This window comes from Epinephelus moara, chromosome 8, assembly GCF_006386435.1.
Source record: "Epinephelus moara isolate mb chromosome 8, YSFRI_EMoa_1.0, whole genome shotgun sequence".
NCBI lineage: Eukaryota > Metazoa > Chordata > Actinopteri > Perciformes > Serranidae > Epinephelus > Epinephelus moara.
The window spans coordinates 12,830,622-12,844,070 of NC_065513.1; the positions used below are offsets into that span (position 1 = coordinate 12,830,622).

General features: G+C 43.9%; 1 protein-coding gene across 4 annotated transcripts in view; it reads right to left on the minus strand.

The window, feature by feature from the left end:
• ncor2 (nuclear receptor corepressor 2) overlaps positions 1–13,449 on the minus strand; it is a 109,451-nt gene that overhangs the window by 9,065 nt on the left and 86,937 nt on the right. For all 4 annotated transcript variants that reach the window (XM_050052244.1, XM_050052247.1, XM_050052246.1 and 1 more), the window contains 15 exons: positions 13,194–13,324; positions 12,881–12,980; positions 12,620–12,730; positions 11,841–11,944; positions 9,165–9,315; positions 8,880–9,029; positions 8,634–8,726; positions 7,736–7,953; positions 7,177–7,522; positions 6,871–7,074; positions 6,215–6,466; positions 2,829–2,981; positions 2,431–2,721; positions 2,112–2,298; positions 1,632–2,011 (listed from right to left, as the gene is read on the minus strand). In XM_050052244.1, the coding sequence (XP_049908201.1) occupies positions 1,632–2,011; positions 2,112–2,298; positions 2,431–2,721; positions 2,829–2,981; positions 6,215–6,466; positions 6,871–7,074; positions 7,177–7,522; positions 7,736–7,953; positions 8,634–8,726; positions 8,880–9,029; positions 9,165–9,315; positions 11,841–11,944; positions 12,620–12,730; positions 12,881–12,980; positions 13,194–13,324 (2,871 nt within the window). The remainder of the gene's footprint in view (positions 1–1,631; positions 2,012–2,111; positions 2,299–2,430; positions 2,722–2,828; positions 2,982–6,214; positions 6,467–6,870; positions 7,075–7,176; positions 7,523–7,735; positions 7,954–8,633; positions 8,727–8,879; positions 9,030–9,164; positions 9,316–11,840; positions 11,945–12,619; positions 12,731–12,880; positions 12,981–13,193; positions 13,325–13,449) is intronic.

The window sequence follows — 13,449 nt, forward strand, 5'->3', positions numbered from 1 at the left end:
TTACAAACAATGGAATAAAATATATTGACGAAAATTATTTCATGTTTAGTATTTCATGTAATTATTTTAGTAATGTCCAATAACTGTCCAGATTGCCTGGGTTATCTCCTTGTGTAAAGGAGCTATGTTACATCCCGGTTGTAAATCCCATCATGGAGGATGGAAAAGCTAAAATATTTTAACTTTGAACAGCAATGCTGTCTACCGTTACTGTTGCTTTTACTATCCACCTGCCTCACCTACTCATGTCCACTAAAGTGACATCCGGTTTGCTGTCTACCGTCTGCCTGATTTTATGTGAATGCAGCATTAGTCTGTCTGGCAGCCTTGTCTGTTTAGAGCAGCATGCTTCCTGTTGACTTCTGTACATACAAGAGTTGTTTTTTTTGACCCACAACACTCATTTGAACTCAGCATGCAGTTGTCACTTGCCCCACAGGCTTGTAATATATACACATGTGACACATTGCTCTACGGCAGAAAACAACAAAAACAAAATCACATTCCAAATGACGGACAAACTCCCAGAGGCTTGATTGAGAAAGATGTGTTGAGCTTTGGCATGTGTGGAAAAAAATTAACAAAGGGAAAAAAAACCAGATCAGTGTAAATTACAGTGAGCCATAAAAAGGAACATGCAGAGATTTGGGGGGGCAGAAGCTGCAGTACCCCCCTCCCCCTGGATGGCTGAAGTCTTTTCCACGTCCCTTCCCCTGCCCCACCCTCCTTCTGTGCAACACCGGTGCTCTTTGGGACCCCAGGAGTCTGTTTGGTGGTTGGTGGGGCTTTCAATGTTTAATGAAAGGGACCGTCACACCAATTCTCTATTCCCCTTTAGTCATCTGGGTTACACGTGGTCATTGTCAAATAGCTCTATGAGTATCTACAGGAGAGACATGCAGTAGTGAAGGAGAGCCACTGCATGTCTCATTTAACATAGGATATAATAGCCTCCTGCAGTGAAATGCCTTTTCAAGTGTCTAAATATTCTTATCATGCTCACTTGCATGTGGTGAAATATTCTGTTTAAAGTAAGCAGCCGAATGGGAGGGAGGAGGGGTGCCACATCTTAAATTCAAGTCACATCCTCTACGAAAAGAAAATGAAAATAAGCAGCAAAGGATGTTCTGCCATCATGTCCCACCATCTTTAGCTATCTTTAAATGACACCTTAAAGGACACCTCGGATCTTCTTCATGGAAAATTGGACATTAAGATTTTATCAATGCTGTATCAGAGTAAACTGCCTCTTTTCATTTAATCTCAGCCAGCCAGGCCCAATTTGGACAGGCTAGATGTTTAGTTTTCCAGAGGGCAGCCTTGGTGGTCTTTAAGTCTGTGAAGAAAAACTAATAATAAAACTGGAAAAAAGCAAAAAAGTATAGCATTGAAGGAAAAAAAATGTAAATGAATTGGGCTGATTTGATAATGCCAACCACCACAGCGTGCAATAGGCCACAGACTGACGGGGAAGGGTCTGGGTGATGAGGGGGACCCTGGGATCCAGAGCGTCTTACCATCAGTGGCGCTGCTGGCAACAAGCGAGCCCGTCTCTGCCATCCCCGTTTCACAAGAAATTTGACGCATAATAATCGCGTTTATGAAGTTGGCCGCAGTCATGGTGGTCTTACCGAGTGCTCGGAGCTCTTGTTCCTGAATGGACATCGGTTTGTTTTGAGTCTTTTCCCTACTAGGTGTACCGCTTTCTCCACGGCCAGGAGGGATATCCGACTGGGGAGGCAGCAGGTGCTGGGGCCGACCTGAAACCGAGGGGTAGGAACCAGGGTACATTCCTCCTGGGCTGGGGCAGGACAGCTTGGGGTCAGATTTACTGGAAGGCCCGTGGTCCTGCACGTGCTTGGGTAGACCGCCCCTGTTTTTGCCTCCGTCGCCACTCTGCTCTTTGGCTACCCTTGAGTCCATGGCAGGTGGGTAGGCCTCAGGGGGCACACCTGTCCTTTGGAGGTGGCCAGGGTAACCTTGGTAGCGGGCCTGCCCTGAGGTCATGGACCTGGCAAGCCAAACAAAACATGCTTAGTAAACAAGATCTCCTTGCTGTGAAAGCTCAGGAAAATATATCTGTGTTGTCCCACAACTATAATGCAGTTTACCGAAACACGGATGAGCTGGAGTGTTCGCTGACAGAAAGGCTCTTGCCCCCAGTGTTGTGCAGGACGCTTGGCCTCTGCTGCACGTTCTCCTGGGTGCGAGGGGACACTGGGGAGTGCTGGTGGCTATACGGCTGGGAGGAAGGTCTCACACTACTGTTACTACTGCTTGCCAAGCTGTGCTCTGTACCTGAGAGACAAAAACAGACTCATTTTATTAAAAAAACAAAACAACAACAACAAAAAACTCATTCTTTCCTGTCACCAGATTTATGCAGCCAGTATGTTAACTTAAAAATGAAAACAACAATCTGCTCCATACCTGGTCGCCAGATGGGGGCATGCTCCACGTTTCCAAGAGACCCGCCCTTCTCTCTGTCACGCTCTCGGTCTCTGTCTCTGTCTCTCTCTCTGTCCCGGTCCCTTTCCCTTTCACGGTCTCTCTCCCGTTCTCTTTCCCGGTCTCTCTCTCGGTCGCGTTCACGCTCCCTCTCTCTCTCCCGCTCCCTGTCTCTCTCCCGGTCCCTCTCCCTCTCTCTGTCACGTTCACGGTCTCTTTCACGCTCGCGCTCTGAGGATGCGCCTTGCATTTTGTTTATGTGCGAGGACCCAACTGCAGAGAAAAGGGTAAAGAGAAAAAAAAAAAAAGATTATTAAAAACAATAAGAGTGCAACATGTTCAATCTGTACGTGAATCTGCTTCTGTACAATTAATCGTACCAGGTGAGATGGGGGAGGTGGTGTAAGGCCTGCCAGGGAAGGTGGTGCTTCCCCCCGGGATGTAGGTGATGCGATCCATTGTGGAGCCGGCTGCCCCTGCAGAGGGAGGGACCAGGACAGGTAAGTGTGGCACCTGAGAAAGATCGATGATCCCTAGGGGACAGAAAGAAGAGAGGGGTAAAGAAAACCCTGATAGCTGGTTGGCAAATCTTTTGGTTGGGAGGATGAGAAATAAATAAAGCCTGACACAGTGTTCTCATGTTGGTCCACATCACAACTTATCATTCAGCTTGGTTTGAGGGTTTAAAAGGTTGTATTATAATGCAAGGAAAAGAAAAGCATGGCTTGTGTCTTTTAACTAAATACTAAAAAAAAATGAGCTTCAGGTTAAAATAAATAATGGATTGACTAACAGGCAAGTCTTTACACCTGATTCAAAACACAAGTAAATGATTACAGAGCAATAAAATGAGAGAATAGTGTTGGATCTAATTAGACTCTGCTTTAATGAGCGCTTCACGACAAAGTTACTAAGAATGCTCCAAGACGTGTTCCTGTAAAAATGTGCACTTCTTCGCTCCTTCATTACATTATACTGAAACCGAAACTCACTCACTGATCCTTCATCGATTCTTAATGATATTAACATTTCAGCAATTTAAATGCAATTCAACTTTTTTGCATTCCATTTTTTTTAAGGACAAATGGATGGTAAGTGTGAGTAAGATGTATCTGATGTTTTACCAGTATAAATGAAAATGACTCCAGACAGTGACGACAAGCAACCGCCAGATATTTCATAATATGTCTTTCTCCAGCAGCTTCTACTTACCTTTACCTTAACTTTAATGGTTGCCCACAACTTGCATGAGCCATAATGACAATTGCCACATACAAAAGAATTCAATATTAGAGCTACAACAACGAGTGTATGAAATTGGTAAGATTTGATTATTAAAACATTTGAAACACTTGACACATGGTGGAGCCGGAAAAAACAGTTTGACCAAAATCATCTATAGTACAGGAGCACCTCAAATTAAATATTGCATGACATCTCACGTCAGTGGTGGTGGTAGAGCAGAGTTGGGAACATTAGCCAACATTAGCCGAGCAAGCTAATAAACAACGGAGCTAAGAGATCTGAGGTAGCTAGCAACTATAAACTAATAAACTTCAGAGCAATGACCAACACTCTCCAGTCTGGTCTGGTTTCACTTTTTCCTCAAGGACCAATTTTACTCAACCAAGAAAATATCACGAGACATTCCAGAAAGTGAAGATTGCAATAGAAGCCAACAACAGCAAAACTGCTGTCACCACTGACGTATGGACGAGTGTAGCTACTGGAGCCAGCCTTGGCATCACATGCCATTACATCAAAGATGATTGGGACATGGTGTCAGTATCCCTTACCACCATGCCACTGCAGGACAGACTGGCAGCATCCAATATCACAGAGTGGTTAGAGGAGGTCGGAGCCAGGTTTGAAATTCTTTCTAGGAAAATTATCACCAATGTGCACGACAATGGTGATAATTTTATGGCTGCAGCAAACATACTGTAGCAGAAGCATGTGTATTCCTCTGTGCACTGCACTGGCCATACCTTGCAACTCGTGATAAATTCTGCTTTGAGGCACCAAATATTGGAAAACCTATTGGGGCTGCAAAAAAACGTGGGGAACATTTTAAAACTGGAATTACTGCCCTGTGGTTGTATGCCTCAGTGCAACAGTCAGATTTCTTATACAGTTTACATCCACGTCTATGAAAACATGGATTCTTCACACCCAATGTCCCCTAACAGCACAGAAGATCTATTCAATCAGCACAGTTTCAAGGTGGGCACCCAAGATGAGTGTCACCAATTAAGTATCCAAAAAAACTTAATTCAAATACTTCCCCTTCTGTTCCTGAGATATGACATTGAATAATAATAATGACCTTTTGGATATAAAATGTCACCACTTCATCAGTTTGTCCTAGACATTTGTGTGAAGTTTTGTAATAATTAGCACATGAATTCTTGAGTTAAGGCCAAAAACATATTTTGTGAGGTCACAGTGACCTTTGACCAAAAAAATTCTTCAGTCCAAGTGGACATCTGTGTCAAACAAATTTCCTTACGGTGTTTATGAGATATTGTTATCAAGAGAATCAGACAGATGCAAGGTAACAGTGACCTTGACCCTTGACCACCAAAATCTTATCATTTCGTCCAAGTCAACCTTTGTGTCAAATTTGAAGAAATTCCCTCGAGGCATTCTTAAGATATATCGTCCACAAGGATAAACCCAGAAACATAATGCCGCAGGCCACAGCTATCGTGGGCACGGAGGCATAAAAAGCAAGCTGGCCTTCAACAAGCTCTGAGAGAAACAGCAACAAATGACCCCACCTGAGCACAGGCTTGTTCAAGACATAAACACAAGGTGGAAAGACATGCTCTACAACCAACTGCTCGAGCAAAGGTGGCCTGTAACAGCTACACTGTTCACCTCCTCTGTCACTAAGAGGGGCAAAAGATTCTTGGATTTTAAACCAGACCGGTGGAGCCTGCTGGGAGAGCTTCCCACAGCCCTTAAGGCTTCTGAATGTGCCACTATCTTCATGAGCGGAGAGAAATACATAACAGTCTCAGCAGTGCCTCTATTTCTGAATGGGGTACTGAAGTGCACCCAGAGCGCTGCCTTTGAGTTAGCTCTTGTGCAGGCTTCTAAGCTCAGTGTCACAGAGCAGCTGCGGCAGTGATGGAAGAGAGAAACTTCTCTCTCAGAAATAACCCCAAACACAATGATCCACTCCACTGCCCAGGAGGAAACCAGTTTGCAAACCACGGCACCATTACTACAGCTGCTGAATCCTATATCTTCTGTCTCTTTACTGGACTCACTCCTCAATTCAGAAACCAGCATTGAAGAAGAGAAAAAGAGAGCGTGACGCTGAGAATCTAAACAGCCAAGTGAGGAATGAACTCCTCATTTACTGTGGAGAGAAGCCCCTTGTCGAGGAAGAAAGGACAGACTTTTAAGAAAAAATGATGATGCAATATAGAAATCCTTCTGAATATATTATCCACCTGAGTTGCAGTGTGAGATACAAGGTTTAAGTAGGCCATTAACAGCACTGCACCTCTTCATATTTCAGTTTCAGTGATGCTATTATTGAATGAAATTCAGGAAACATGAACCCTGCTGTTGTTTAGTAAAGTGTAAGAGCTCTCATCATGCTTCATGTGTCAGTACAGCACACTTGAGTTTACAGTTGTTCCACTTAAAACAGACTTTCAGTTTGCCAAACATCTCTAAAAGCCGATGTGAACACAACCTCTTTTGACTAAGAAATATTAGTCAAAATGAGTGTTGTCAAGTTAGTTAGCCTTACCACGTGGGGCTGCAGAGTAGGGCATAGGAAGGGGCTGGTCTCGTGGAGTAAGGCCCCTCAGCAGGTCTGAGCGCTGGGCGGCCATTGCAGCAGCTGCAGGCCACTGGTGCATCTGCTGGGACGTGATGTAGTCATTTAGCAGCGTCTGGCGGTTATCCAGGGCTGCAGTGTCGGGAAAGCCGCGGATGAGGTAGGGGTAGGGATGAGGGTATGCCGGGTTGGGCGCTAGGTGGCGAGGCAAGTAGTAGGCCGCTGTGTATGAAGAGTGGGTAACATCTGTCAGGAACTGTCATTTACATTGAACTAAACAACAAATCAAAATTATTACACGCCACACAAATACTCTTACTTATATTTCTTAATTAGACATCTTGTCAGGTCTGTGTGGGCGTATAGAGACTGTGACATCCCTCCCTCTACTATTTTGTTTCACTTGTCTGATTGTACAACAGCACTCTCACTGCACCAACACAAAAGTCTAAGTCAAAGGCCAGGCTGCATTTTGTGATGGATTTTTGTGACCTCGCATAACTCCCAGCAAGTCTCACCCGAGCCTCGATTTAACAGAGGTCTGATCAGGTCATTACAGCTGAAAACACCCGAGAGGGAGCATGTTCTGGTAATTTCTCTTCGATCTAACTTTACAGTGGCTGTACCTGGTTCAATGGGGATGCCACGGGGCAACGCCGCAGGATCAAAGGCTAAGGGGATCTGACGGTACACGTCTGCAGCCCCAAGACCCTGCAGCAGACGCTCATAGGTCTGTTGATCTGGAACACCTGGGAGTGGTGATTTGGTGGCACTCATTTCCCTGGGGGTTGGTGTGGCTTTACGCTCCTGAGGCGGATTCTTACTGGAACCTGGAGTAAAAACAAGGAAGCAAAAGAATTTCACAAACACTCTTCGTGTGAACTATCTTGTTTTACAATATTTCCTCTGTTGACTGTACGAGATATACCCACCATCATGCTGCCTTTGGCTTGCCTCCCTGGACAGAGGGGAGCCACGATGCGAAGGCCCAGGGTAAGGGTTCCTTAAGGCGCCTTTGTCCTCGTAGCCCACTGGACTATGATGGGCCTTACCTCCCTGCTCTGACCCCAGTGTAAGGGGGGAAGAGCGGGCCATGGGGCTAGCAGTGCTGACCACTGCACTGGGCCGCCCTTTTGGTGTCTCTTCATAGCGGCCCCTCTCAGCACGCATCTCCATGTGGGAGGGTGGATTGTGGTAGGAACGTGGTGAACTGGCTATGATGGAGCGGACATCATGACGTTTCCCTGAACCAGCAGCCTCCTGCTTCATGGGTGTTCCCTGAAGAGCACAACAGAAATTAATCAATTAGAAGTATTAAATGTATCAAATGTGTTCATGTGATGTGAAATTTTCACGTGTGTTAGTACAGACAAAGATTATTTCTGAAAAGGTACTAAAATGATCTTGTTTTACAAGAGTTTTAAAATGAAAACATATTAGTGTGAATGTGGCCAATGGCTCGGAAAGCCTCTGCATGTGTTGCTAGTGTACCTGTGCTATGATGCCCTCCTTGCCAGGCTGTCTGAGCTCCTCCCTGGGAATGAGGTGGATGGAGCGCCCAGCCTCCTTCACCGTTGGCACCATGGCCTCTCTGCCCTTCACTGGGTCAGAAAGTGAACCGGGCCCACGGGGTGGAGAACCCTCTCTCTTCATCTGCTTAGGCTCTCTCCTAAGGTAGCCATCCTGAGGGTCCAGATGACGAGGTATACCTGAAATCATATTAAAATCATGTCAGTCTTCTTTTTCTTCAAACAAGAGTGGGCAGCATATATCAAAAAATGCTTCATGATTTAGCCAGAAGGAGAGTGAGAAATGGAGAAACATACAGGAGAGACATGAAGAAAGGTTCTGATAGGGTTATATCAGCTCAGCTGAACCGGCAAAGGTTCTTAGAGCAGCTTCATCCACTACTATCTCTGGGCAAGATGAGACAAGATGGTTGTCTGACTTTACTGCTATCAGATAGATAAATATGAATATCAACATGAAAGTACTTCTGCCAGCGGGTGAGTTCTGGTAAGCTGGCACAATCTGTTTCTTGAAAAGAAAAAAGAAAGAGAAAAAGCTATCTTTCTCTGCAGCTCTGCTGAGTGAGCACAGAGAGTACAGTGTGTGAGAGCACAATGAGTGAGTACCTTCAGGAAAAACACACAGAATGCAAACAGAGACGACAGACTATATTAAACAGCATTATCTCGCAAGCAGTTACATGAACATTCAGTTCAAAGATTTAATCTGCTTTAAGACTTTTCTCAGTCTTTTTGTGTCTCTTTAATCTGCTACGCTTATAACCATCAAAAAAGTCTCCCCACGGAAAGAGTTCAAATTATACATTTTAAAAAAAGAACATTAAATCATATGGTCATGTTATACTGAGGCATCATCCTACCTTGAGAGATAGAGCCACGGATGTGATGAGCATCCTTGTAAGGTGTGTGGTGCGGACTGTCCCTATCATGAGGCATGGCTCGACCAATCAGACCTGAGGTGGAGGGGAGGAGTAGTGAGATGAAAGAATATGGTAAATGATATCATTAAGAATGAGAGCTCAATGTGATTTAACCAGGGTAAAACTGGATATTTTTTCAGCAGCCCTTTGTGGTAGTGACAGAAGATTTAAGGGGTCGCCTGTTACCTTCACAGTTGGCAGCAGACAGTGAATCCCTCATAGGCAGTCCTCTAGAGATGCCTCCCTCCATAATGTCATATGGACGCTTTAGGCCGAGAATTTCCCCAGACTGCCCGGGGCCTCGACCTTCATCTTTAGGGTTCTGAGAAGCTGGGCCTGCCAATGACAGAGATGTTATTGTATCCTGCTTCAAACTTCATAACATGAACATTCTGAATGGGTCCCTTTGTATTTCCTGTTGGAATAAAGGTAATGATATAACAAATACTGCAGCCAAGCTGAGGTACTCACGGTCATATGTGAGAATGTGCCCACTGATGCCCTCATAGAGCACATGGGCTTTAGACAGTGCCTCATCCCGTTCCCTCTCAGCTCGGCTGGCGCTGTCCTCTGTGATCAGACGGGTTATAGTTCCCTTATACAGCACATCAGCCGGTGTCCCCTGTGGCAAAGAGAGGAGAAGCACCTGCACTTTATCTTCTCATTGTGCAGAAGTGGATGTTCTTAAGAAAAAAGTTTATCTGACAAATTGTGGTGAGCACCTACATTCAATACTATCGCATATTTTCCTCTTATCGTGCTGCCCTACTTTTCATGAGTCACAGTGCAGGTCAAAAACAATCCTGAGTAAAACTGTTATGGTACAGATAGTGTAAGTGACTGTTTCTCTTTTCAGGACTGTTCAATTGAATGTAACTGGAGCCGACTGTAATGCATACAGTGTTACCTACAAAACGTGTATTCTGTTTCTTGAATTGTTCATGCCCCAGAAAAAGTGTTTGCTACAATGGCGTCAGATAAAAGTGATCCACATAAATAAATAAATAAATAAATAAGAAATAAACAAACACAGCTGTGAAATACAAAGTAGTACACTCTGAAGAAGCGGAGGTGCAACAACAGATGACAACAGGCTTTGTTAAAACCTCGAGTCACATCACTCATACCCTGAGTATGAGTCATATTTCTACACTGCTTGAAAGCGGGGGTGGGCGTGTGAGTAGGACACAGTAGTGCCTCAGATCACATTTCTTGTCTATTGGTTGCAGCTTTTCTAAGAAGACACTGCTGACGGTTGGAGGCCAGAGTCGTAGAGTTCTGTGTAATGAGGGGTTATGATTGCAGGATCAGATGGCACTGACTAAAGCAGTCCTCATTTACTCCCTAAGAAGGTGTAACATTGCCATATCTGAGTGCTAATCTAGCAGCAAGCTAAACAAACAAATGAGCTGTCCCTCTGCAACGGTGCTGATTATTCTTTATCACTTTCACCTTCTCCTTACTAATCCATCATGGTGGATAACAGCCCCCTCAACACTCGTTTCCTCTTGTATGCCAGTTGGATGTGATATTACCGTGAGCATATCAATGACTGGATTTAGCCAGAGTCTAGGATAAATAGATAAATAAAAGAGGGAACAGACGTGGTACAGTGTGTACCTGTTGCTAGGGTGACAGAGCTGTGGTTATGTCACAGCAGCAGGGAAATCCAGCAGCCACAGCACTTGGCCTGCCTCATGACGTCTAAACAGATCTGCTGCTCACTCTTTCATCATAAGTACACAAATCAAAACTCAATAACACAAAGAGTGCTAGTTTGACAGCTTTGGCTTTCAACAGTACACACAAATAACAACATCAATTTGGGCAAACCTAGTGTTAACCTTCAGAAAAGATGGAAGGAAGGAAAAATTACATATGTTGGTTGTCTGTGTACCAGCCATATAAGCTGCTACTATCATGACCCTTAACACAGTTTAACATTGAGTCAGTTTCAGTTCACCATTCACATCCATCAGCATCTAAAGCAAATCAAATTAACCCGAGTGTGCCGCTGCACAGTGATCTGAGGGGAAACACGGCAAAATATCATATTATACTGTATATAATAACAAGTCTCCTCTAAACCTGCAGGATGGCTTATTGTCAGTGGTTCATTTTGAAACCGGCTTATTTAAATCACTTTCAGAGGTTGTTCAGAGGTTCTTCAAATAAAGAGGAAGAGAACTGTTTGCCAGTTGTCTGTCGTAAGGCACTACTCAAATTTGAACACTGTCAGCAGAACATTCGTAACGCACTCTCATTAGGGTTGCCACACCCAAAACTGCGATAACAAACTGCACATATGGGAGATTCTATTACAGTGAGAGTAAAAACATAGTGGTAGAGGATTATCTTTAGATTACACCAGCTTTCCATCTTCAAACTAGAAGTCAAAGAATATTTGGAAACACTTCATTTGGATAGTTAACCTACACATGGTTCAAAGAGTATTTGTAACATTTCAACAGTTTTTTAGTTGAGATTCATCAATTCAAATGTTTTGCTTTCTTCTGTAGACCTTTAAAAGATCCTCTATCGAGGATGTCGTGTGACTTCCCAGGGAAAAAAGAAAACGTGTGGGACAAACAGAGATACTCCCCAGGACGCCTTCGGGACGCAAGGACACAGGGGACTCACTATCGTCTCATCAGAGGACGCACCCTATTGTTTCCCTGATAATACTTTGTGAACAACAAACCCGTTTGACATCGGCAGGAGGAGTGCTAGTTAACGTTAGCTCTAGGCAGCCGGTGGCAACAACTAACAGCTCATGAGGGTTGCGCTGAGTTACATTATGATGCATTAAAGCTCTATTCAGGAAAAAATTAGTATTAGGGCAAGGTAAATTAAAGCATTCTCATGATAGGTTCAGTGTAATCTTGTAAAATTTAGATTTTGGTGAGAAACTTGAATAAATACAGTTGTTTGAAGTAGAAATGTGTTGATGTTTTTACAGCAATATAAAATAGATATTAGACAGGGAATTATGATATGTTATATAGTAAATAGACTTTTGAGGCAGTTATGTTTTTAAAGATGTTTTTCATGTGAGAGGTTTTATTAAAAATGTGACCACCACAGCCAATCTCTACTGTGATAATGAGAGAGGAGAAGCCTTGAGATGGACCTAGGATTGAGACTCACCTGAGTAATGGAGCCCCCTCTGTAAGAGATTGACGAATCTGGATGCATTCTGGTCCCTGGGATGCCCTTCGTGATACTACCCCCCTGAACAGCTGGAATAGAACCTGTGAAGACAGGATGTGAAGATGGTCAGAGACAAAAAAGCAGTATGAAGTGTAGTTAAAGCAATATATCTACTGATATAAGGTTGACAGCATGACTTTACTAAGTTTTCGAATTTTATTTCAAAAAAGAAAAACTGTTGAGGCCCCACTGGCAGTAATTACAGCTTTGAATCTTCTTGAGTTTGCATCTACTAGCTTTGCACACATGGATCTGGGCAGTTTCTCCCATTCTTCACATCCTCTCAAGCTCTGTCAGATTAGATGCGTTTCAGTGAACCCAACTCCCCACAGATTTTGGATTTGAGATTTAAGTTTAGCCCGGGCCACTGGAGTACATTTAGAGACTTGTCCCAAAGTCACTCCAGTGTGGTCCTTGCTGTGTGCCTCAGGTCACTGTCATGCTCAAGAGGTTAATCTTTTCAGCATGACAGTGCTGAGCAAAACATGTGGGAAAACTCATGATCTGACTTTGTTATTCAAGGGTGTATAGCATCTTGATTGATGGCACAAATGTAATTAGTTTCAGATAAATCTGTGGTGCAACAAAACTTGGAAAAATTAGTGAATATTCTTTACCTACTACACAGGACAAGGAAAAACTCAGAAGCAAAGCACTAATATCAGTTCACTACGTATGGAAATAAAATAAGAGAGAGGACAAGATGAGCCACTCACCACGCCCAGAAACACTATCATGAGGCGACCCCTGGGTTGACAGGTTGTCAGCTTGAGAGGACGAGCTGCGAGGGGACAACTGTTCCTGCTTTACCACAGGGAATGGGCCTGCTGTATAGAGTATAAGAGTGTGGAAAAGAAAGGGACAAACAGAGAGACCGTAATGAGAAAGACAAGTCTATGGTGATGCATCAGCTGCGATGGGCATGATAGAAGTGGATGGCAACTTAGTGCACAGTCTCTTCGCACAATTTTACTCACCCACTTTCCTCTGATCCATCCAAGACAACCCCATCTGTGTGGGGGTCATCTTCCCGTGGTCCAACCCATGAGCTGGGCTGTGCAACTGCACTGGGGTGCCCTGAAGAAATAAGTATTTGGTCATAATGGTGATAAACACTGTCATTGCTCTAGCATAGAAATCAGTTTGTCAGATTCTAATTTTTTCTTTCATCAATGTCTTCATATTTTATGTAGCAAATGTATAAGTGTGATACCAAGTTTATTTGAAGAAAAAAAAAAAGGTTTTCAATTCCATGGTTTCCATGGGCCAACTATGACTAGTATATTATACCTGTGTGATGGAGCCTCCTGGCTTGCTGGAGGAAATGAGTGGCGGAGGCTCTGGCATCGGCCTCACTGCTGCTAGCCTTCCACTGTCCTGTGGCAGACTAGAGAGTGACGGATGGCCTGTTTGCTGGAACGCTGGAAGGCAGGAGAGATTATGAGATTGAGATTTGACTATTTGAGTACTGGCAGAGGGAGTGCAGGTTATGTTCAAAGTTCCCCTGATAAAATATACAATATATATTACAATATATATCTGAGGC